This window comes from Triturus cristatus, chromosome 7 (assembly GCF_964204655.1).
Source record: "Triturus cristatus chromosome 7, aTriCri1.1, whole genome shotgun sequence".
Lineage (NCBI taxonomy): Eukaryota > Metazoa > Chordata > Amphibia > Caudata > Salamandridae > Triturus > Triturus cristatus.
Window position 1 is genome coordinate 125186921 of NC_140590.1, and position 26587 is coordinate 125213507.

At 46.8% G+C, this 26587-nt stretch overlaps 1 protein-coding gene and 1 long non-coding RNA gene across 4 annotated transcripts in view; one reads left to right on the top strand and one right to left on the bottom strand.

The window, feature by feature from the left end:
• The window catches only part of LOC146809010 (sialic acid-binding Ig-like lectin 13), a 522687-nt gene that overhangs the window by 354247 nt on the left and 141853 nt on the right, over positions 1 to 26587 (top strand). For both annotated transcript variants that reach the window (XM_085615798.1, XM_085615799.1), the window contains 2 exons: positions 7784 to 7831; positions 9938 to 10207. In XM_085615798.1, the coding sequence (XP_085471924.1) occupies positions 7784 to 7831; positions 9938 to 10207 (318 nt within the window). The remainder of the gene's footprint in view (positions 1 to 7783; positions 7832 to 9937; positions 10208 to 26587) is intronic.
• The window catches only part of LOC146809011 (uncharacterized), a 236975-nt gene that overhangs the window by 104935 nt on the left and 105453 nt on the right, over positions 1 to 26587 (bottom strand). The window contains exon 4 of one of the 2 annotated variants that reach the window (XR_014966305.1): positions 10202 to 12412. The exons of the other annotated variant lie outside the window; for it this stretch is intronic. This is a non-coding gene — a long non-coding RNA (uncharacterized LOC146809011). Of the gene's footprint in view, positions 1 to 10201; positions 12413 to 26587 lie in introns of those variants that run through there. 2 annotated transcript variants of the gene reach the window in all.

A 26587-nucleotide genomic window follows, 5' to 3' on the forward strand; every position in this document is an offset into this window, starting at 1 on the left:
AGGTTCCAGTGAAATGCTCATGTGATAATGATTCTATGCAAAGTACCATTCATATTTTCTTTTTTTGTCAATTTTATTCAGACTTGAAAAAACTTTTTATTAAGCCTCTGTTAAAACAACTAGGTTTTGTGCAATGCCGTCCAGCTTATACTTATCTACAATCGCTTCCGAGTTTGTATATATGCGCAGTGTTGTCACAGTTTTTACTGGCTGCAATAAGATATAGAAAGCAGATTTAGAAATCTTATTGATCAGCAGGGAATGCTACTGTCTGTTTTTATCTTAAGTGTTTTTATTACTTTTAACTGATTTTTAAATTGATATTATTATATTTTTGTAGTTTTTATGATTCCCCACGTGATTCAAATAAATCTTATTTTGACCTGACTTGAAATTGATTGCAGTCAACACCAATCACAAGATTGGCAATCATCCAAGTCATCAATTTAAGGGGAAAGCAATTCCCGAAATGTATGTCAACACCATTGTGACCATAAACATTGAAAAAAGAATAGGAGGTCTCATTAATAATTATGTCTAAATACAGCCATCTTTCAAAATCATCAAATTCCTGCTTTAAGATATCAAAAGATAAACCTTTTAAGAAAAAGAATAACAACCCCATTTTTTATTTTGAGAAGCAGTGGAACAGAATCAACCCAACATATCTTTAAGAAATGAATATCTTTTTCATAAAGATAAGTCTCTTGCTGTAAAGACATTTTACTGTTGACAGATGTGTAACTACTCTTTGCCATTTAATTGGGCTGCTAGGACCTTTAACATTCCATGAAACAATTCAAAAACTACTCATGAAGAACAAAAGCATGTTACCTTCATAAGCGTAGTTAATCTAATATAAGAGAAATATGTGAAGGTGAATTCAACACCACAAGACGGGGAAAATTGCATAGAAGAAATAGTAGGAAACAGATGAAAGAGGACAAATGTGAAACAACATAACAGGGTTCGAGAAGCAATCCTACAAAGATAAGAATAAGAGAATGGACTAAGGGGCGTTAGAGGGCGTGCAACCAAGATCGCCGCACCTGTGTGAGGCTCTGGCAGCCCGGGTGTAATTATCCGACATCATCCTGCTCCCATTAGATGTGGATTGACTGAACACACCAGATAGCATACAGGAATAACTTACCGTCACCAAAAGCTGCAGAGCTCCGCTGATTGCTGATAAATGTACCATCTTACGCTGCCACTGTGACTGCGCGGCCACATGATCTTGAACACCCATGGCCTACGAGAATCCCGGAGCGAGCCGCTGAGGTGCTGCGGCGGGCCCCCTTCTTCCTGAGACTCTGTGGGATACGTGTGGCTGACTGAGCTTCGCTCTGCACCGGATCACTGCAGAGGCTGCGGTCGGGAGAGAGGTGGATGTCTGCCCTCCCGATTGCGTGACAGAAAATTTATGTGGAGTAGCCGCGGCCCTGCGGCCTGAAGAGGGCCTGACCAGGCTCGCTGCCATCTGTCAGGGCATGGCTAGCTGCTACATCCCGGTACCCCAGAGACCGGTGACAATAGTTGCTGCAGTGGAGGTGAGTGGTGCATCCCCCCCGGTGAACTGAGGGCCGCAGGTGCATTGGGCATGCAGCTGGAGCTTGGGGCCCGCCCGGTCTAATCAGCCTGCGGGCTCGGGCGGCAGAGATGCTCAGGAACCTCCATCCTGCGCAGCGCCAGATGGGGGCAACACACCATCAGCAGTGAAGCAACGGCAGGCCAGTGGTCCCCCTGGGGTTACAGGGCACCACAAACTGCCAGGAGAGGACGGGCCCAGTTGAGGCCTAATTGAGGAGGTAGGGGAGGTCCTGCAAGTGGCGGATCTACACGCACTGCCTCAGGCAACCGGACATTTATACAGCGGTGCGGCAGGCACTGAGGGACATTCAGCCACACTAAAGAACTATATAGGGCAGTCCTCCACAGCGCGAGGAAGCGGGAGGAAAGCAGAGATCGAGGGGCCCCACCCGCGACTCTCCGCCATATTGGGGATTGCCGAGGTCTATATGGACAATGCCCACACAATATCGCTGACCCTATACCTCAGTGAGGACAGCATGAGAGCGCTGCTTTATATCCCAGATGCTGACGGGTCCTGCGGAGGATCGGGGCCCTCCCATATTTGGCACATTGGCGGATGCACCTGTGGGCAGAACACCCATGACACTGTAGAATGATCGGCCATGCCGGGAGCCTGCAGCCTCCCGACATAGAAACGCCTAGCACTGGAACATCTGCAGCACCCCTACCCACTGGTAGACAACTCAGGGTGAAGAGAATAGCCCAAATCTCTAGACTCCCCCCTTGAGCGCCTCATGACCAGAGTCGCCCTGCGACAAGGCCTTTAATATATACCGAGAATCCCACAGAGGGTACCGGGCGAGCTACGATCGCATGCTATGGGGAAAATGGACCCAAAGCAGCAGAAGCTGACCTTCGAGGCCCACAGAATGCCAAGGCACCAGAGCGACCCTGAACAGTCACTATCAGGACAACACACCGATGATATGCCACCAGCGGAGGACGATCTGAAAGCCCTGCTTGTCACCATGAAGCACAGCTTGGTCTCTATAGAAGCCAAAATGCCCACTATGTGTAGCAGGTTAGACCTGATGGCGCAAAAACTGGAGAAACATGATGCGCGGATAGAAGAAACGGAGCACAGAATCTCAGACCTAGAGGATGCAATGACCTCTTCCAGGAAGCAGATAGAACAAATGGACAAACTACTAAAGGTCATAGCGGCGAAGAACAAAGACCTTCAAGCACGCTCCTGATGCAACAACATCTGCGTTTTTGGAGTTCCAGAGAGTGCCAACACTGGTGAAATGGAAGAATACATAGAGAAAATGCTGCACGCTCTTTTTGGCCCAGATGCCTTTTCAAACCTACTAGTGGTTGAGAGGGCACACCACTCTCTAAGACCCAGACGCCTCCCGCAGCACCCGGTAGACCTATCGTCGCCAAAATCTTGAACTACAGAGATTGAGATGTGGCTCTAAGGCTCGCTAGAGCGAAATCACCTTTGACCTATGATATATACACAGTAGCCTTCTAAGCAGACTTAACTTTCGCTGTCCAGGAGGCCAGAGAGAAGTTTGCACTGGTAAAGCGGAAGCTTATGCAAGCACAGATAGACTATGCCATGCTATATCCTGCATGATTGCGGATCACTCACCAGGGGTTGCAGTGCTTCTACACCAACCTGTAGCAGGTAGAGGACTACCTGCGGAAACAGAAGAAATCACAATCTACTCCAGATGCTGGTGATACGGGGACTGGCTTGTCCTCTCAGATGTCGGACAATGACTGACTGTTCCTGATAGGGAATGCACTGTGAGCAACGACTCCAGAAGATCTATATAAACATGGAATGGTATGACTTATTGTATCGGTTAGTACTACATCATTCTGAACAACGGGTGAGCAAGTTTTGCCGATTCCCGGGTGCCCTGCCCCCGTGGTTTACATGCCACTTAAGGGAGAAAGCGGGGAAATTCACTCTCTGGCATTACCCCACAGGGTGAGCCCCGTAAATCCGTTGCACCTGTTAATGGACACTAATTTCACAAATGGTCTGTTGGGTGGGGTGGGTGGGACTATTTGTTAATGACAGGTTGGGGATGTCGATGCATGACACCCATACATCTGCCCGCTATGCTACTGGCAGTGGAGGAGGCTTCCTCACTGGTCAGAGAATAAGGCACATGACAACCTTATCAGGTGGGGCTGATACATACTCCTCGTTGAATGCACTACTGCATAACACACAGCATTTGCCAAGAGGCGCGCGACCACAACTGCACATTACTAGACTTTTTTACCCTAGCTTGCTACACTCATAATGACACCAACCTCACCTCTTATAGATCGGACCCATATGCCTTGATGGCCTGGACAGATGACTGACCCTGATGTTGCCTCCACGATACGTCTGCTGACTTAGAATGTCCGAGGGCTTGGGGACCTGGGCAAGCGCAGGCAAATCCTGGCATATTTAGATAGACATAAGATCCAAGTCGCATTGCTCCAAGTAACTCACCTGTACCCCCAACGACTGCAGAGATTTGCTGCTAGATGGGCGGGGCACAGCTGCTTTCATCCTACTCCACTTACTCCAGAAGTGCAGCTATATTAGTCCACAAAACTGCTCTATATGTTCCAGCTGGGAATCTTATGTACCCGCAGATATATTTGGGGAGCACTCGCTTCACACTCTGTAACCTTGATCAGTTGCTATTGCACTAACACAGACAATCCAATTTTTTTGCCACATTATGGGGTAAAATTGCAAAGATCGGTTCCACTCATGTGATGTGGGGGGACCTCAGTATCACTCTTAATCTGACACCCGATAGATTTAACCCGCAGCCACATCATTATACCCGGTCCCAGCGCCAATGAGTGAAATTATTAAACATTCAGGCCTCTTAGATGTCTGGAGACACCTATGCCCGGTGCGCAGAGAGGGCACATGTCACACGGTGACCCATGAGTCATGGTCACGATTGGACTATTGGGTGGTTTCCAGGGGACTTGGCACGTGGTTAATGGGGGCGACCCATCTAGCATGCACCTATTATGATCATTCTCCAGTGCTCTTAAATATATCGCCACCACTGACCCACACTCCCTACATAAACTGTCGCCTCAACCCTGCTACGTTGCTAGATACAGCTCTCTGAGCTAAAATGGATCAAGAAATACAAGATTTTTATCAGCGCAACCTGTGCTCGGTAGACACGGTGGGGATGGTTTGGGAAGCCTTCAAGGTTACCGTCAGGGGTCTCTTCATCGCTAAGGGAGGAGAATGCTCAAAACCTTGCGACTAACGCTCACCCCCCTAGAAAAAGAACTTAAACATATAGAGGCAGATAAAGCCCGCTCGCCAACCCCTCAGACGTACGCCAAACTTAGGTACAAAATATCTGAATATCAGGAAGAGGCAGACAGAGGATGCCGATTCCGAGGGAAATATTTCAAAGCTCTGCGCTACGGGAGAAAGAGCGATGTGTATTCCACCACTGTGAAGTGCACGGTGGAGGCGTGAGGGGAAATCATGAACCGACTGAACATGGTGATGCTCTACTCCCCACTGCTCCCAGTAGCTGGACACACTGCTCTGGAAGTCACCCGGGATCCACAGTGTTGTCAACTCTTTACTAGGCTGAATATAGTGACCTGGGGTGATCTGTACCTAAACAGCACATTTCGCACCAAAGACCAGTTTTTCTACAATAAATAGCCTGGCCCAATGGATTTATTTTTATACGTTCAGTTAAGGCAGAGTGTTAAGGGGGTGACCCCTGACTATCCTGCCGAGCCCCCTACGTTGAAACTGCTTCACAGATCACTCCAGACTGATAGCCCAGCCCACGTCGTGTCCCTTATATTCCATAACACAGAGACAGAGACACACGGGCACATGGGGACAGCCAGGACACAATGGGAGCAAGCGATAGGAGAACATCTGGATGACAGCAAGCAGACAGGCAAGATATCAGTGTATAGCTGGCTACGAATTATTCACTATAAGTATCTTCAACGGCTCTACTACACCCCAGAAAAACGTTTTAAATTTAAGCTGCATGATAGCGATGCTTGTGAGTGGTGTGGGCAGGAGAAGGAGGGATTCCTACACCTGGCTTGGGAGTGTGGTGTGATACAAATGTTCTGGGAAGAGGTTTTGGGGGCACTAGGGCAAATAGCTGCAATAACCATTATACACTCACCACTGGTGGCCCTTTTAGGCTACACAGTAGACATACCCCCGTCATTCCGCAGACTCATTGCATTGGGGCTCCTACTAGCTAAAAAATGGGTGGCGTGCAGGTGGGGTAGAGGGCGTGCCCTTAAATTTAAAGATTGGCTTAAAGACCTCCTCGTGTGACAGTAGCAGACACTAATATGTGCAGAACTGCTGCCCACCACCTCTAGTCCAAGGGGCATTTGGGACCCATTGTGCGCGTACCTGCTGGCACACCTGGCGACACGACTGACCCCCTGCCTCCCCCCTCCACTGACTAGGAGGGCTGAACTGGCTGGATCACGGGCCTGGACTCCTTCCCACAGACAAGTACAACCCTCTCCGAGTATGGAACATCCTTGCAGAGTTTGTGGCTCGGTATCGAGGAATGGGGGAATGTCAACGATGGTCTATTGTATGACTGATACGCTCTATCTATCCCGATCTACGGGACGGACAATGTCTTGGGTAATTAATGCAAGCAACAGGGGAAATGTCTTGGCCGATCTGTGTTCCATGTCATATGTATTTAAGAAATGTTAATACAAATAAAACAAAATAAAAAAAAAAGAATGGAGTAAAGTGGAAATGACTTGAACCATAGAGTAAAGTTAAAGAAACAAAACAAATTTAATGTGGGAAGAAAAGAGGCTCCAAAATGGATGACCAGCCAGACTAACGACTTCATCTAGAAGAAAATTAAAAAAAACACAATAAATGTCCAATTATAGAATTAAAGTAAAGTTTATCCAACCATGAAGAAAACAAGGGGAGATTATTTCATAGATAATGTTGAACTTTAAATAATTAGTCAACAGCAGATGAGGAGGGATACAATCTAGGACATCACTAAGATCTGACAAAGAATCTGAAGAAAGATTGAGAAACAGTTTGATATTAGGTAGAAGAGAGTAGTGAGAAGGCTATGGAAATGCTAAAGAAAACTGTGACACAGTATACACAAACAACATATACAAAAAATCTGGCGTTGCTAATTCCCATGGCATCTTGTTTGAGAAGCTGGATGAATTTTCTAATTTAAATCACAAAAGTGGTAGTCTTACCCTTTTAACTGACTAACACAAGGTTAATTTAGTGTCATATACCGATGATAGCCAATTGATTGTGACTCTCTCCGAGGCAGGGGGCGTGCCAGTAAAACAGTTTAAATATTGCTTGGTGTTAATTGCCCCCCAAATAATCTGCTTCCCCAAAAGGATTCATGGCAAAAGGTCAAGGGTAATATCCCCTTGCGACTATGAGATTTGCTGGTCAATTTAGCACCCACCCCCGTCTAGCAGTGCATTAACAGCATAAGGTTAGGGGTTGGGTTTAACATTTTGCTCCACCGGCTGAGTTTGCGGAGTATTGCCCACTCTGCGCTACGGGAGTATCACCGAGTTCTGGCAAAACTCCTCCAAGTACCACTGTAAAACTCTGGTGGTGGAATTAAGATTGAGCAAACCCATAATTGAAGCATACATTCTCAACAAAAGGTACTGCATTACACAGCACCACCATATTCAGTTTCAGGTTTGTATAGCATATGTTTTCAGAAAAAGGGGCTACTGAGACTGGTGATATTTTTTTTTAGGTTGCAAATCCCAGATACTCTTTTTGCATGCAGAATACGCAATAATTGAATTGTATTATAATTGCATTTATTCAGCACTTACAAGCCATGACAAGGAGTTGGAGTTTATGCCATGCTGCTCCAAATTTAGTGGGTAATCCAGGTGTTATTAATTATTGTTATAAATGTACAAGTTAATGGCTTAGCCTTGTGCTTTGAAGAAACTGAAGCATTTCTCGTGGTGGATGAGGTTAACAGGAATTAGATGTGATTACTACAGTTTATGCAACTTGAAAAAAACAATAACGACCCCTAAAATTCTGTGTCTGGGTTTACTTGAGATTCGGAGTGCTTACACTATATTTAAATGTAGCTCTATGTGGTCAGCAAGTATCAACTAACAAATACACAGCTAAACACTTTAAGAGAATTTTCTGATTTTGTTGCTACAGATCCACCAAGAAACCTAAAAATAACCACAGAAGACACCATGACACAAGGTATTAACTAGCATGTATATATGTGTTCTGTTTTGTGTGTATATGCGTGTGTGTGGGGGGAGTGGCCATGTTTCCGCATATGGTTTGTTTTTTGGCTTTCTTTCTTTTTAGTTCATTTCTGGAAAGCAGAATGTTCTACAGTAGAAGGTGGCATAGAGGAAACGGAGCATGGTGAGACTTCATCACTGGGCATTCGCTATGACATACTTCAACCTATGTTATACGATGGTTACTTATGCACATATGATCCAAATAGCAGAGCCCGCTTTGAAGGAAATCAATGTCTGACGGGCATATTTATAAAACTGTTGCACTCGGTTTGCATCACAAAAGTTATGCAAATTGACATAAAATGTTATCTTTTATTTACTTTCCTGCACAAACCTTGTTTTGCCCTGGAAAGTTGACTCAGAGTAAGGCAAAGTATCACTTGCACTGCTTTTCCTAAGTTGACGTCAAAGGGGCATTTCGTGGGTGGTACATGGGTATTCCCATGTGACCACCCATGGTTCTTGACACAACACCCTGTCTGCCGACAGAGAAGCTGGGGTTTTGCACCAAACAAAAGGGCACTTTGAAGTAGGCACACCTCTCCCCTTCACCAATGGGGAAAAACCAGAAGATATAAAACCTGGTGTTAGCTTATGAGCTCCTAGGGGGATTCGGCAATGTGTAGGTGTAGACCAGTCTAAATTTGATAGGCAGGATGGCATTTTAGCTGTGTGAATTGTGCTAAACGAGACTTAAATATCATAAATGTAATTCTCAGTTTGGTTAATTCTTTCAAATTATAATAGGTTAGAAACAAATAATGAACAGAAAATTGCAAATCATATTGTTAAATATGTTGTGCATATTTGACAACAGCCAATTATTGTTAGATACCTTTAGTTCCATTTAACTTCTTCAGAGAGAGTTATTCTCCAGCACTGGTTATATTTAATTTTCACCAACCCTATAAAACAATCCAAGTCGCATCATGATTGCCTGGGTATTTGCGCTTGTGGGGCCTCATTTATTGGGATTTGGCGTAGGGCAACACTGCAAGTCCCCTTGCTGCATTCCCCTTCGTCAAAGTGAAAGGGCAGGAATGCACCGTATTTATCCATTATCCAATATTTCTGTCCCTTCCCCCTGCGCTGGTGCCATTTCCGCAGCCTAGTGCCAACACAGACACTTTTGCACCATGGTGCAAAGATGTGTGTTTTGTCAGCAGGATTGTTTAGGTGCAGAAATGGGCACCTTCCTGCACAGAAACAATCAACTGAGGTGTGTTCCTCTTTCTATTTTTTCTGAAGAATGCTGGTAATCTTGCTGTGCAACTGCCCAGCCAGTGGCTAAATGCCTACTTAACCGCTTGCATGCTCATGACGAGCCCAGCACGTCATGAGGCACAGTGGAGCTGTGCTCATGACGAGCTGGGCTTGCCATAACGGCCGCGGCCCGCCCACACGCACGATTGATTCCCCAGTGAGCTGGGCTCGTCACGAGCACCGTGGCACCGCCCGCGCCCCCCCCCCCCCCCCGCGCCGTGGGGGAATTACCCCCGGGCGAAGGGGTTAATATGTGTTTTGTTCAAATTAAATTTTAAAAGACATGGTATGAATTTTGCTTAGCCATCTTGGGGGGTACTATCATCGAAAATGATTGTGTTGGTGGTCACACAGTACTCTAATTTTGAAATTAATTAAAGGTGTTTATATAACAAGGAATCTAAATGGAAATTCATAATTGGGTGTTATTGCCAAAAGAACATAAGTTTCTAATTTGGTACAGTTATGGTAACTTGCTTGCATAAATATACAAAACGGTTGGCAATTGTGGATGTATTTCTGATGAAAATTAAAGGTGACATTTTTGGGGGGTAATTTTGCCGAAACACCACTTTTTATTACATGTGCAAACAGTGTAATGAAAAGTTTAATGAACAAAAAAGAATGGGATTCGTAGCCGTTCTTGCATTTCGCTTAACTGCTCTTGTGAGAAGTACTTTACAAAAACTGGCATCTAAAATGAATGAATTAGGTGGATTGTATATATCCGATCGTTCAAATAACGTAATTGATGTGAATATGTATGGCAAATGAAAATGTGATTTTTTTGCAGGTCAGCTGAGTGAAAAAGAAAATAATTCGACTGAAAAGATACTGGAAGGCAGCTCGCTCACCATGAAGTGTTCAGTGGAGAGCTCGCCCCTTGCTTTCCTGAGATGGATGACAGTAGAAAACAAAAGTCTCATAGAATCAGATATGTTAGGTCAGAACAGTTTGTCACTGAGTCTCCCGCATGTGACACCAGAAAACGATGGACAGTACCTGTGTGTGGCAAAGAATCAACACGGCGCGGTGAACTCTTCTCTGTTCATCACAGTGGAGCGTGAGTATGTGCGGCCCTGGGAGCATTGTTGAACATAAAGGAGATGTTTGTGGATGGAGGAAACAACACAAATGTTGGTATATGTAAAAATGTTATTGATTGTTTTAGGGAGAAGTACCGAAAAGAATTACCTTCATGTGTCTCTGAACACCGAGCACTTTTTCTCTGGTTTTTTCCCCAACTGGTTAGTAAATATGGGGCCATATTTATGACCTTTGTGGTGTAGGGCAGCACAGCAAGTCACCTTGCTGCACTGTCCTATGTCACAAAAAAGGGCTGGAATTTGCTGCATTTATCCAAAACAGCACATTCCTGTCCTTTCCCCTTTTGCTGGTGCCGTTTGGAAGCCAAGCACCAATGCAGGTACCCTTGCACAATGGTGCTAGGGTGCCTATGTTGTAGGCAGGATTGTTTGTGTGCAGTAAGGCCTGAGAGACATTTTCCTCTTTTTATGTATGTTGCAGAATGCAACACAAATAGAATGAGGAAAAAACGAGAAGGAATAAAGATGTTTCTCGTCATTACGCCTCCCCTGGGCGAACAAAGCAAACACAAGGAGATGATTGACGGAGCGCTGAAACTTTTCAGACATTCACCCCCAGTCACAGATATCGGTTGAATCCATCTTCTTTCTTGAGCTCATTTCGCCACCTCAGTTCAGACTAAGCCATATGCAAATCAGTCTTTACCCTCTGACTCATTGGAACTGCCTAGCCAGGTCTTACCTGGACCGGAAACAAGCATCCTGGGATGGGTTTCTGGGGACCATGGGGAGGCGTAACATTTTGGTACATTCCCAAGTTTAAAGGTCTTGTAAATCTGGAAGTGCATCAAACACCATGAGAACTGTGTGGGAACACATGCACAATGCCCATGCAATGCCTACCCAAGGCAGAGTAATGCAACACAGCGATTTGACTGCGGTGCAATGCTCCATATTTCTGGAGCCACTAAAAGCCACACAAATATGACTTAAAGTTTGTTTCTCTCTTGCACCATGTTGAGTGGTGCAAGAGTGACTCAAATCAGATCATAAATATGGCCCTGAGTGTGATGCTGGTAGATGCTGGTGTCAAACAGAACTATTAACTCATATAATATAGCCTTTGAGGAATTCTATGTCAGGACTGGAGGCGAGGATTATGCCTTCTTCCTTCTCTTTCTTCGCTGCTGCGCAGCCAGTTAAGTCCCCTCAGGTTTTCTACTGTTTGGGGGGCTTTATTATATGCTTTTATGACTATTTTGACGGTATATTGTGCCCTATTAGGGCTTATTGCTTGAGTCTTTGTCTCGTGGCAAGGTTTGTAAATGTATAATCTATAGCGTATCCTTTTGTCAAGCTGACACGTTCGCTTTGTAAGCGTTTATTATTTATTTGTAAGCGTTTATTATTTAATGTTGCAGCGTTTGCTTCGTTTCTTTTTTCCCCGTTTGTAGTGAGGGGGTTGTTGTCGCTACAATTGGATTAGTCTTCACCGCGGGACCGAGAGTCGTCTCTCGCTCCTACGCGGTGGTGCTGGCGCGCTCCGGGCCTCCCGCCGCCTGGGGGCGCGAGAGGCGGCGTTTAGAAGCGACGCGTCTCTGGTTTTGATCAGTTTCCAGAGACGCGCGCGCGTTCAACCGCCACCGGAGCCTGGGCTGAGAGAGACGCCGAGTCGGTCTGTACCGGCCCGCAAGCTTGTTTCGCTAACGGGCCTCATTTACATAATTGACGCTTGTATCCCGGTTTTAATGGGATTCAGGTCCTGTATTAAAAAAAGTATACTGACGCCTCCCTGGAGGTTGTATTTTCGCCATCAGGCTTGATTGTATACTGACGCCTCCCTGGAGGTTGTATTTTCGCCATCAGGCTTGATTTGGGGACACTATCCAGCCCAGTTCCTGCATAAATTTAAACTTGGGATCAGCCAGCTTTAGGTCCCCTCAGGGCTAGTCACCCTGCATGAAATTGTGGTTTGACCTTCTTTCTCCACTTTAATCACACAGCAGCACAGAAAGAACAACAAAGACTACATTTCCCATGAACCATAGGGAAACAAGGTAGTCAACAACAACATTGTGTCAACCAATCAACAGAGAGAAAATTGTCCAATCAGGGCTTCTCCAGTTACTGATAGTCCCTTGTTAGTGTCCAGATCTCCTCTTTCGAAGCGCGAAGACAGCCCCGCACTCAACTTCAGGAGTCCTGTTTGTGGGTATCCGAACCTGCAACAAACAAGGCAGTATTACCAGGGGAAAAAACAACCCTAGGTATCAATTCAGAAAAAAGAAAACAGAACCTGTAAAGCAGTGCATATTCTCAAGAACCACTTCCTGCTACATAAACATGAAGGGAAGAATTTACTTACTTCTATACGGGGAGGGGTTTCCTCTAAAAACACCGGGCGGGATAATCCTCGCCTCCGAGTCCTTAATAGAATTGAAACTTTCCGTTACGATAGCTAGGAAAATTTTCATTCTATGTCAGGACTGGAGGCGAGGATTATGCTTGTTTAAAGCTTGCCCACAACCAGCTGAGCCATATTGAGAATTGGCTTGAAGTAAAACTTCTTGAAGGTGGAATCCGAGGACCAGTCCGCCGCATTGAGGATATCCTCCAGGCGGGCACCCAGACCAAACGCCTTCGAGGCCATGGCCCCTCTCGCGGAATGCGCCCCAAAATGCCGGAGGCTAATCCCCGCCTCTTGCATCACCCAGCGCACCCAACGCGCGATCGTTGGGGAGGAAACAGCCTTAAAGGGTTTCCGGAGCGCGATGAGCAGCTGACGCTCCCCCGGAGGACGGTACTCCTCTGTCATTTCTTCGTAGGCCTTGAGACAACGGACCACACAGAGCTTTGGAGAATCCGCGAAGGCCGGGTAAGAGACAACTCTTGTATTGCACTTTGTCCGACGGGAAAGGGTAAACGTCACCCCATCCGGAGTGAAGATGCGACCCGAGATATCGAGTGCCCGCACATCCGACACTCTACGACAAGAGATCAAGCAGAGCAGCATTGCCAGCTTCGCCGACAGCTCCTTACGGGAAAGAAACCTATTTGGTTGCCAAGACAGGAATAGGTTTAACACCTGATTAACATCCCACAGGGCCGAATACCGCGGCTCTGGAGGTAGGGAAAGCCGAATGCCCCGAAGGAGCCTGCAGACCAAAGGGTGTTCACCCACCGCCGACCCACCAACCGGGACGTGGCCCGAGGAAATGGCCGACCTGAAAGTGTTAATGGACCTATACGCCAAGCCCTTAGACGCCAGATGTGCTAGAAAGTTTACAACATGGACCACATCCGTGACCACGGGATCAAAACCCCGTCGCAAACACCAACGGGACCATCTGCCCCACGCAGATCTGTATCGTTTAATGGTGCTATCCGCCCAGGCTTTAGACAGGAGCTCCTCAGCTGATCGCGAAAGGCCCGGGGCTTGCCATCTACCCCGGAAATCCTCCATGCCATGAGCCACAGCGAGTTCGCTGACACTAGAGGATGAGGATCGCCGTACGGACCTGTGAGGAGATTCGGAAACCGGGGGAGTAGGATTGGAAAATCCCAGGAAAGTTCCAGAAGAACTGGAAACCACACTTGAGACCTCCACAGAGGCGTGATGAGTACTAAGTCCGCTTTCTGCCTGCGGACTTGAGCCGTTGTCCGGGTAATCATAGCGAATGGAGGAAATGCATAGCCCCGATCCACGCTCCAGTCTTGGAGAAACGCATCCGTGGCTGCCGCCCGAGGATCGGGCTTCCAGCTGAAAAATCTCGGTAGCTGGTGGTCCAGGCGAGATGCAAACAGATCCACCGTGAACGGACCCCAAAGGCGGTTGAGGGAGGCAAACACCAACTGATCCAACTTCCAGAGGCTGAAATCGCGGAAGTGGCGTGATTGATAATCGGCCTCCACGTTGTCCCGGCCCGGAAGATACTCCGCTGTGACCGATACCTGACTGTCCAGACAGTACTGCCAGAAGCTCGCCGCCAGATCGGAGAGGGCTTTCGACTTGGTGCCGCCGAGGTGGTTGATATAACGGACCGCCGAAACGTTGTCCATTTTCAGAAGTACGCAAGACTGCACTGAGTCTCTGGTCCAACATTTGACTGCAAAGGAGCCGGCCAGAAGTTCGAGACAATTGATATGTAATTTCCGTTCGTCGGGAGACCACAAGCCTCCCATAGAAAGATCCCCGCAGCGGGCGCCCCACCCAAGCCTGCTGGCGTCTGATTCGATGATCAAATCTGGAACGGAACTGAAGATTGCTCTGCCGTTCCACGCCTCCATGTGTGTTAACCACCACCGGATTTCGTTCCGAGCTTCGTCGGATAGACGAATTTTGTGGGAGTACGAATACCCTTTCCGCAGGAAGTACGCCTTGAGGCGTTGTAGGGCCCTGTAATGGAGCGGACCCGGAAAAATCGCTTGGATAGACGCAGATAGAAGACCTACAATCCGGGCCAACTGGCGCAGAGAGACGCGCTGTTGAGATACAACGCGACGCAACTCGTGGCGAATCTTCGTAAGTTTCCTGGACGGCAGGCTTAGAGTAGCGGCCCTGGAGTCGATGACGAACCCCAAAAAGGTAACGGACTGAGCCGGCTGAAGAAGGGACTTCTTTCCATTGATCACAAACCCGAGGTTCTGGAGCAAGGACACCGTCATCTGTAGCTGGTCGGCTACAAGGCTGGGGCAAGAAGCCATCAGAAGGAGATCGTCTAAGTAGACGATTAGCCTGACCCCACGAGCTCTCAGGAATTCCACCACTGGTTTGAGCACCTTTGTGAAGCACCAGGGTGCGGAAGACAGCCCGAAAGGGAGGGAAGTGAATTCGTAAGTGCGATGACGCCACTCGAATTGAAGGAAACGGCGGTGAGGCCGAAAGATAGGAATCACCAGATAAGCGTCCTTCAGGTCCAAACGCACCATCCAGTCGTGAGGACGAAGAACATCCCGCAAGAGGTGAATACCCTCCATCTTGAAATGGCGGTATACCAACCACTCGTTGAACTCGCTGAGGTTTATGACCGGACGCTTGCCGCCATCGGACTTGTCCACTAAAAAGAGATTGCTGAGGAAACCCCTTGGGTGGCGTGTCGCGAGAGATATAGCGCCCTTGCGAAGCAAGGAATTGACCTCTTCGTCCACCAGGAAAGCGTCGTGACTTGAAAATTGCATAGGGCGAGGGGGTGTCTTTTGAACAGGATTCCCGCAATATTCTATGTGAAACCCCTGTATCGTCTGAAGAACCCATGCATCGCTCGTGAGGGATGACCATGCCCCGTAACAGCCCGCCAGACGCCCCCCTATGCTTTGTGGGGAAGAAAGGGTAACACTCACCAGAGTTTGCGTTAGACGCTCCTCCCCTGTGACCTCTGCCTTTGCCACGGCGTCCTCTTGTGGGGTAGAAGTTTCCAAATGTTGACTGGTCTTGATATTGACCGGAGCCTCTCTGGTTGGCTTGCTGATTTTGTCGACCGGTCGAGCGGCCCCTTCCTCGACCGGCCCCTCGAAAAACCCGAGGGAACACTTTTTTAATGGTGGACTGCGCCCTGTCCAATGACGTGAAAGTGTTTACAAACTTGCCCAGTTCCTTGATGAAGGGCTCTCCAAAAAGGCCCCCTTGGGCAATCGCCCCTGCTTCGGAATCCGCTAAGTCACCCAGTTTTGGGTCAATTTTGATTAGAAGGGATCTCCGCCGCTCGGTGGAGAGGGCACAGTTGGCGTTGCCTAGAAAGACCACTACCCGTTGAGCCCAGCCTGAAAGCGTTTCGGGAGATATCATCGAACCTGAGGCCTTCGCTTCCTCAGCCATATCAAGAATTTTGGTGGCGGGCCCCAGGGCGTCCAAGAGCTTATCTTGGCACGCCCGCCACGACCTATCTATGCCCTTCTTGGGGTCTCGAATAAATTTCTGCAAGAACGTCAGCATTCGTGGGTCAATATCCGGGGTCAGGGCAACTTTACCCTCCAGGGAAGGACGAGGACACTCCGCTCGGAGACAGTTGCGGGCCTCCTTTTCAAGCGGGCGCCGGATATGCTCTGCGACATAAGTCGCCACTTTGTCCGCTGGAACCCATTCTGAGGAGCGAGGATGGACAATATCGTTGGGGTCCAACATGTCGGAAGGTGTAGGAGGTGGCTGTAGATCAGAAGGTGCCAAAGGGACCTGTGAGGGACGGGACGGAAGCCAAGGTCTAGACGGGCTGGCATCCGGATCCCCCGAAGGGCCTGGAAGTGCAGGGGAAGGGGAGAGGTTAAGAGCTAGCGAGTCGCCAGTACCCTCCATAGGGTGGCTATCAATAAAGGCTTTTTTGAGCCGCTCAAATGCATCCACATCTACACCCGGGGCACAAGGGCGTTTAGGGGGAGGAGGCCCGGCAAGGTCTTGGACCTGGGATGGTAAAGAACCTTTGCGTTCAAGGCGTAAAAACGCCTGCTCTATTTTTTGAGTCAGCCTGTCCTCCAAAGGAGAGATGGCCTGGTCCACTGCCCTATAAATCGAGGTATCCACTGCTTCATAGAAAGCATCGCCCCATGGCATATCCGCCAGAGGATCCTCCTCCTTATCCTGATAATCACCGTAAAAATCCATACTAGAGGGAAGGGCAAGAAGACCTTTGCGCTGCACTCGCAAGTAAGTTGGTACAACTGGGTGACAGTTGATACGTTTTATACGTGGTCAAACCACAATTTCATGCAGGGTGACTAGCCCTGAGGGGACCTAAAGCTGGCTGATCCCAAGTTTAAATTTATGCAGGAACTGGGCTGGATAGTGTCCCCAAATCAAGCCTGATGGCGAAAATACAACCTCCAGGGAGGCGTCAGTATACAATCAAGCCTGATGGCGAAAATACAACCTCCAGGGAGGCGTCAGTATACTTTTTTTAATACAGGACCTGAATCCCATTAAAACCGGGATACAAGCGTCAATTATGTAAATGAGGCCCGTTAGCGAAACAAGCTTGCGGGCCGGTACAGACCGACTCGGCGTCTCTCTCAGCCCAGGCTCCGGTGGCGGTTGAACGCGCGCGCGTCTCTGGAAACTGATCAAAACCAGAGACGCGTCGCTTCCAAACGCCGCCTCTCGCGCCCCCAGGCGGCGGGAGGCCCGGAGCGCGCCAGCACCACCGCGTAGGAGCGAGAGACGACTCTCGGTCCCGCGGTGAAGACTAATCCAATTGTAGCGACAACAACCCCCTCACTACAAACGGGGAAAAAAGAAACGAAGCAAACGCTGCAACATTAAATAATAAACGCTTACAAATAAATAATAAACGCTTACAAAGCGAACGTGTCAGCTTGACAAAAGGATACGCTATAGATTATACATTTACAAACCTTGCCACGAGACAAAGACTCAAGCAATAAGCCCTAATAGGGCACAATATACCGTCAAAATAGTCATAAAAGCATATAATAAAGCCCCCCAAACAGTAGAAAACCTGAGGGGACTTAACTGGCTGCGCAGCAGCGAAGAAAGAGAAGGAAGAAGGCATAATCCTCGCTCCGAGTCCTTAATAGAATTGAAACTTTCCGTTACGATAGCTAGGAAAATTTTCATTATTCACACATATTCTTACCACATTTTACCATGGACACATAAGTGATTCAAATGATTAATCATGCATCAAATAATAGTCATGAGGCAAGATGGCGGCCGTGAACACGGTTGTGTAAGCCCGAGGTCCCGGAGCACTGCCCTGCCCCATAGACCATGTTACTATACTAACCCGGCATGTACCGGCATGCTGTGGAGCACCTGTCTTGTGGCGGCAGTGTCCCGTGTAACTCTCTTGCGGCTGCTGGATTCAGTGAGGCGGACTTCTGGGTATACTCGCGTCAGTTTCAGCAGGCTGCGGAGGGTGGCGACGGAAGGCGGAAGAGAATCTGGAGCCTGCTCGACTGCGCGCTACACTACAATGCCCCCAAAAGCTGGACATGGCAGAACACAAAATACTATGGAGGCTGTTGATATCGCAGGGGCACGAGACGCTGAAAAAAAGAAAGGCGACCCGAATTCGACAAAGAAGGACGGCGCCCGTGTGGAGGGTTGCGGCAAGAAGACGGTACCCTCATTGTTTCTAAGTGGGAAACCGAGGAAGCAATTCCTCTCAGCACAAATAAGCCCGGGAAATGGACAGAGCAGCGGTATTGGTAAGAAGATGGAGATTCTCCCGCCAGTTAATCTTGTTAATCAGGAGGGCTCAGCTTGTGACACTCCCGGGGGTTTGTTAAAAGATGGAGGGGATGTAATGGGGGAGAATGGTGCAAAGAATTGTGAACTGGCCCCTGAAAACTGTGATTTGGTAACCAAGAAAAACATCATAGCAGTCTTGGGTGCATCAACCTGTCTAGGGAAAGATTTGGAACACTATGTATAATCAAGACATGCTTGAGAAAGACAAAATGTGCGACCAGAATATTATTAAAGGTAGTGACTCCGGGGACTACTTTTTTTTGTTGTCTGATCCCTCAGATACATCAGGTGATGAATCCAAATCAAAGACACTGGACAAGCGGAAAGGTGGCTCCCCTGCTATTGGGCATAAGGGGTCCAGCAAGGCACAGATGGATGATACAATAGAGAGGGGGACTGATTCACTGGGTACCCCAGACAGTAGCCCAAAACCTGTGCGTAAGAGGGGTGGCTCAGGTGCTGGTTTTCAGATACCCGAAAGTACAGACCCCTACAGTGGATTTATTCTTTCTTGGGTGAATCTGGAACCAATGGAGTGATCAATGGGACACAACCAAATCAGGAGGTCTTGGAGAAAACCGAAGACATCTCTCTCGCTGTTATATACCAAAGTATAATGGCCCATAGGGAGGAGACACGCACGGAGAGCCAGCGCACACAGGGGGCCTGCCGCAAACTCCAGAACTCGGTGCGAAGCATAGCTAAATCTTGTTTCGAGTTTGTGGATAGGTTTAATTAGGCTGAAACACGCATTTCAAATTTGGAGGATTAACTAGCTTCGCAGAAAGCATCAACGGAAGCCTTGCGTACTGCAAAGGATGATACCCTCTGGAAGCTCACAGACCTTGAAAATCCCCTTTTGCATAATAATCTTCGCGTGCTCGATATTCCCAAGGGGTAACAGCACACAGATTCCCTTTTACACAGCGTACAAGACCTGGTCAGAACACTACCAGACCCAGGGCTATTTTATTAGCGTTTAGTAACTTTCTGGCACACGAAGCAATTTATGACCTCGCACGACCAGACCGAAAGAAAAGTGGGAAAAGGGATAGAGTTCTTTGTACGCCCAGATTATTGTCTCCTGACTGTGGAGAAGAGATGGCAACTACGCCAACTTATTACCCCGTTTCAAGATAAAGGCGCACAAGCTTACTTACTGAACCCAGCTAAGCTGAAAAACATCTATAAGGAACATGTGCAATTCTTTACTTCAGAACTCGCGGCCAAAGAATATTTGCAGTCTCTGTAAAAAAAATAAAAAGGGGGAAAAAGGGGGTCCATCTTGCATTACAGGATCGGGTCACTACAAGCTACATACATAAGATTTATTGTATGGGGAGAGTTTGGTCTGTTTCTGAGTTTAAGTTTATTCATGTTCCCTTTTCTCTTTAGTGTTTTTTTCTATTTGATTTTGGAAGGAGAGGTGTACGGAAGGGATACTGGTTAATAATACACGGTATACTGTGGGGTAGGGGGATCCAGAGGGGCAGGAGCTTGATTCATCTCAGAGACCTTGAGTCTCCGAGCCTCTTGTTTGGGGCAGGGAGGGGGTGGGACAGGGCTTCAGACAAAGCCTTGTGTGGGGTTGGGGGATGGGGGCATGGTGGGGGCACACGGGGTTGGGGGGACACCAAGTGAAAGGATCCATGATAGCGCAATGAAACAAAATATGAAGCTCAATGGTTTAGGTTCACGGTCCTAGAGTACACTGAAATGTGGAAGATAGATGGGGATAGGAATACACACTTGGGTATACGGATCTGCTCTCTGAATGTATGTGGGCTGAATAACTATAGCAAGAGGCAAAGGGTAGCGACTGAATTGTGGGTGCTCCAATCAGACTTAGTATGTATTCAAGAAACCCACATTCCATGGGGCAAAAGAAGCCTACTGGCTGAACTAGGATTAACCGGATTAGCATGTACACAGCAATCCACTGCTACACTTGGTGTATCGATATTGGCAAAGAGCTACATACAAGGGACAGGAAGAGTGCTGGCAGATAAGCAAGGGAGATGGGTTATCGCCGAATGCATAATTGGCAGTACAAAGTGCACAGTCTGCTCGGTATATGGTTCGAATTTTGATGAGACACCACTAATAGAAGGGTTGCATGTGGAACTAGTATTGTGGTCAACTCCGTTAATTTTTAGTGGCAACTGAAATATACATCTTCATCTTGAACCAAAGGGCTTGCAGGATGACATTAGACGATACAATGGTAGGAAACCTAAAGTATTTAGAGCACTCCAGCACTTATTAGCAGTTCACGGTTTAGTGGATACGTGGGCGGCTCTACGGGGGTCTGATCCTAAATATAAATTTTATTCATATCTGCATCAGAAGTTAGTAAGACTGGATTATTTTTTTTGTACCGAGTTTAATACTTTCTGAGGAGGATATACAGGTGCATCCATGGATCACATCAGACACATGAAGGAGTGGATCAGGCAATTTTTGCCCATAAATCGTAACTCCACAAAGGCTGGTTTTGTCTGGGATGCTTTAAAAGCCGGTTTTAGGGGGGAGACCCTTAGCTTTGTGGTATATAAGCAGAAGCAGATGAAATTGGCACTTCAGGAAATGTACAGTAAACTCACAATAGCTGAAGAAAACCTTATGCGGGGGATTCAAGCAAAGGGTGATATTGTGTTATTGCAAACAGATGTAGCTCGCTGCAAGGCCAAAATAAATCTGCATTGGAGCAAAGAAGCAGCTAGGAAATATGCTATTAATAAGAAACAAAGCTATGAGTTTGGGGAGGCAACCGGATGCTGTTTGGCGCAAAGGCTCCGATCAAGAGAGGTTGCCCAAAGAACTGGATCTGTGGTTGATTCTTTGGGCAACTCTGTACATACCCATGTTGGGATTTTAAGTGTTTTTCATGACTTTTATAAAGCACGTTACACTGGAGAGAGCCTTGATATGCAGGCTGGTGATATACTGCTGTAGAGCCTCAACTGCAGAAATTTGAACCCCCAAGATGCAGTAATGCTACAGGCACCTATAACCACCGAAGAGCTGGAAGCAGCAATTAATAGTTTAGCCACTGGCAAAGCAGCAGGGCCCGATAAACTCCCGCTGGAGGTATATAAAATCTTCTATGGAGAGCTTAAGTCTGACATGCTTTTCACTTGCCAGCAAGCACAAATAGGTGCAACACCTTTGACATGGGATAAGGCTAGCATAATTGTTTTAAAAAAAAAAGACAAGCCATCTGAACAGCCGGGCTCCTATCGCCCTATATCGTTATTAAATTCCGATGGAAAAATCTACGCCAAAGGTTTAGCGACCCGATTGGCAGAAGTTGTATCTCCGTTGGTGTTGAGTCGACAGCATGGGTTTATACCCAAGAGGAGTACAGTTAATCATATTAATAGGGTGATAACCCTACTAGATATAGCCAAGACCACGGGGAGTAAATACGGCTTGATGTTATTAGACGCTAAAAAAGGGTTCGATCGGGTCGCATGGGAATTTTTATGGGCAGTTCTGCGTTGATCAGGTTTTAGACAAGGTTTTATTACAGCTATCCAGGTTTTTTATCGATGCCCGACAGTCAAAATTTGCATTATGGGCCTTGAATCAGATTTGGTATATATTACAAGGGGCACAAGGCAGGGATGCCCATGCTCCCCTTTGCTGTTTTCACTAAATATCAACCCATTTTTAATGATGTTAGAGCAAAACGCAGGGATAGAATCAGTAATTTGGAGGCAAGAGCATTACCGGGTATTCGCGTATGCGGACGATGTTGCGGTCGTTACTCCAAATCCTGTAATGGCTATGCCTAGGATTGAACAGCTCGCTTTTGAGTTTGGAGCTGTCACAGGATACAAACTTAATGGGCCCGATTCACAGATCCTAAACTTACTACCATTTTGGTATTCACAGAAGGCACTTACACATTTTGGTATTCCCAGAAGACACTTACTCATTTCGGTATTCACAGAAGTTAGGAGTCCTAACTTTAGGACTCCCTTAATGCCTTCTGTGAATACCTAAAGTCGTAAAGTTAGGATTTTTCTCAGTTTAGGAGTAGTAAAGTTAGGAGTCCTAACTTTACTACTCCTAAACTGAGAAAAATCCTAATTTTAAGACTTTCGGTATTCACAAAAGGCATTTAGGAGTCCTAAAGTTAGGACTCCTAACTTCTGTGAATACCGAAATGAGTAAGTGCCTTCTGTGAATACCAAAATGAGTAAGTCACTTCTGTGAATACCAAAATGGTAGCAAGTTTAGGATTTTGTCTTAAGTTAGTTCTGTGAATCGGGCCCAATGTGTCTAAGACACAAATCTGTGTTTGAATCAAGTGGGCTATAATGACCATCGGATTTTGAGCGAGGTATCATATCTGGGTGTTAAATTAAGGACTTGTTTAAAGACACTTGTGGAGATCAACTGGAGCAATATTTTAAACTCTGTACAGAAACAATTAGATCGCTGTGAATGTCTGCATCTCCCATTGGTGGGGCGCTGTAATGTTCTTAAAATGTTAATATTACCCAAGGTTTTGTACTACTTTAGATCCATCCCGTTAGAAATTTCTCGTGCCCAACGGTTAGCACGCCAATCAATCTGTTCTAGGTTTTTATGAGCGCAGGGGTAGCCACGTAGAGCTATGCGTTTTATGGTCCTCCTTCGTGAGAAAGGTGCTTGGGCAGTACCGGATTTTGCCTTATATTATTATGTGTGTATACTGCAACATATGAACAAATTATTAACTGAGGAAGAGCTTCTTAATACAGCTGAATCTCCTTCTATATATAAGATGTTATTGGGCAGTGATGCCAAATATCGTTTGTTTGTGAGGCTGGAGCCAAGTTATTATTAAAAACCATTTAAACGATTCCCCTTCCTAAATCCAACCTTAGTAATTCCTCTCTATTATAGGTCATGGTGTCTGGGGCCCACCGACCAGGGGGACTGGCACTGAGCCCGGTCCGAGCGCGGATGGGCACAGACGGGCTTGCCTTAGGCACGGCTTCGGCACACATAAGGCGCACCCGCTGCGCATGTCCGCTTCGCGTCCGTGTCAGCATGCCTCTTACGTACCCAGCATCCAGCAACTGGTCCGCTAACCCCCAAAATGGCTGCCCCACTTGTTGCTTCCAACTCCCTCCATCTGGTGCAAACAGGTCTTGTGGCAGAAGTAAGTAAAATGCCCAGCAAGTTTAATACAGCTGTAAATGTGTTTAAAAAATAGCAGCAATAGAAATTAAAGTCACCCCCTGGTAAGCATTGAACACAGTTACTTCCAGGCAGGCAGCGCCAGACATACCAGATTTATTACCAGAAATAGAATATTTATTAGCTAGAAAGGGTTTCCAAATTTGGATGAAAGTTCCAACACTGTCCTGCAATCTATGAATGAGTTTTTCATATGATGCAATTTTATACATTTAAATTAGCCATTCATCATGTGTTGGACATTGTGGTGCCTCCACTGTCTTAATATACAAATGTTTCCTACAGTGAGTGCAATAGCTATCAGTCGTTGTGTATGGTTTGTTAGTTTTGGGATAACAGTAACATCATCTAATAGCACAAATGTTTCCGTTAAAGGAATGGACACTTGTATAGCTCTGTGTAGAGAGGCAGTTATGGAAGACCAATATTCCTTTTAAAATTGGACATCGGAATAAAATGTGCAGTATAATGCAGTTCTTGAGAGAGCTCCTCCAACAGGTAGATTGGTGTATTAAACCTGCTGTCTTGAGTTTTTGTGGTGACCAGTACCAGTTATGAAGAATTTTGAAGAGAGTAAATTTCATTCTGACCTCTCTGATTCCCTTATTCATGTTCATAATAACATCCGCCCATTCCTCATCTGAATAAGCTACAGTATTTAATCCTTGCCATGTGATGTGAAGTTGTGCTAGTAATGGTATGAGTGTAATTTATGCACTATTAGATTATAAAATATAGAGACTGCGCCTTTGAATTTCCCCCAAATTTATCAATATTGTAACTCTGGGGAATCCTCAACTATCCAAGGAAATGGTTCTAGTCTACGAAATAGGGCTTGCTTTATTATTATTCTTATTTATTTGTTTATTGAGCAGGTTGTATAGTACACATCAGGTTCTCACGCAAGAGGCCAAAACAAGAATAGAGATTTAGTAATTACAAGCGCTAGTTTGTGTCATAGAGCAAGAAGAACAACCCACAAAACTCCCACGTCCCTCAACCCCTTGTTCCCGGTGGCACTAGAAAGAAGCATTAAGACCACAGAGGAGCATGTCATCACAGTTTGCAGTATTATAACACATGGTAGTCCCAAGAAATAACACAATTAGAACATCAGAATACAGCATCTATTGTACATCCGGGTTTGTAAGTAAATACACTGAGAGTGGAGCCCAAAAGCCATTAGGGCAGGAGGCTTCAGGCAGTTCCTCTGCATATGACTCAAGTTGTTCTTTGCAGTACAGTAAGTCTCGGTCCCACTTATTTAGAGTTGGGGTGAGTCTAGAGCCCCAGCACTGCACCACTGCTCACTTAGCTAACAAGGTTGAGACAGCCACCAGTGTACGATTGCAGGGCTTTAGTTACTGAACCCAGCCTAATAGACAAACCTCGGGAGTACATTGCACAGGTTCAGCCACAACCTTCATTAGCAGATCAGTAACTTTACCCCAGAATCTATATATACCATTAAAGAACCATGCAAGATGTAAGAAGCCCGCATCCCCCTGCCCACATTGCACACAGCAGGAGCTTTCCCGCAGACCAAATCGCATCAATTGCATCGGAGTATGGTACAGCTGGTGCAGATATTTAAAGTGGATGATGCGGAGGTTGCAATTCACAGTGAGTCGGCCAGTGAGGACGTAGCAGAACCTCCACATCTCCGGTGTCTGCGAGGTCCCCAGCTGTGCCACCCATTTGTTATACGAAGGGGGATCGATCTGTTCCCTTTCCCTAAGAAACATTGTGTACAGTTTTTTGATCAGACCTGTGCGATCCGTGCCTGTCAGCACCGCCTGCAGTGCTAACAACGGCGTGGATTCTGCAGGGTAAGCGGGGTAAATAGCATGTATCGCCTGCCTCACCCACACATAAGAGAACCGGAGCATGAACCCCCGGTCCCTGCCGCCCTGTATGTCAGTGAGAGATCTGAACTGGCCTGGTTTATAGAGGTCCCCTAATTGGGTTATTCCTACCACACCTAACGCTTTAGGAGCTGCAGGTTCTTTTGCAGCAGAGATATCTGGATGCGCAACGAGTGGGAGCCATGGGGCGTGGAGATATGGCAATTGTGCGCATGTTGCAACCATCTTCTATGCCCATGCCGTGCAAAGTGCAGGTTTGATTTCAGTTTGTGGTCCGTGGCTCCCTGCAGACAAGGCAGTCGCAGCCAGGGCCATCGGAAGGACTGCATCAGCTTCAATAGCCACATGCGGCTGGAAACACTGTGGGAAGAACCAATTATGGGCAAACTGGGCCTCTGCACATAGATATTAATGAACAAGTAAAGAAGTTTGGGCAGTATTATCATTTTAACTACTGATAGCCGTCCACTAAGGAGAGGGGGAGTTTGGCCCAATGCATATCTCGTTCAATAATTTGGACTAGGACCCGACCATAATTCTCCAAAACAACTACCTCAGGGTCTCTGTAAAGCCACACCCCCGAATACTTTACAGGGTCAGTTGACCATGTTAGAGGGAAATCCATCTCTATACACCGCTTATGCCGAGCCTTGAGAAGCGTTCGAATTTCACATATTCCCAAAGTAACTCTAGGAGAAATGTTTCGGGTTCACAGACATACAGAAGCATATCATCAGTGTACTTTGAGACTACCAATGGACACTGTCTAAATTGCAGTGCCACTTGTGCGTGACTCTGGTGGAGCTTACAAACCAGCGGTTCCAAAGCTTGTGGGAAGAGCATCGATGACAGGGCGCAACCCTGCCGAGTGTCCCGCTGGATGGAGAACACAGTAGATACCCAACCATTGACCCGGACTCGCGCCGCCGGCGCCTCGTATAGAAGGTGAATCCACTTCAGGAAAAGGGGGGTAGCCCCATACTGAGTAATACAGTAAACATAAACTCCCACTGCAAGGAATCAAATGCTTTTGCTGCGTCAAGCAGCACATCAAAAGCTTGAAAATTGGTCTCAAAGTAATGCAGGGTGGAGGAGATCGTACGCAAATTGTGGGCCGTAGAGCGGGCAGGGACAAAACC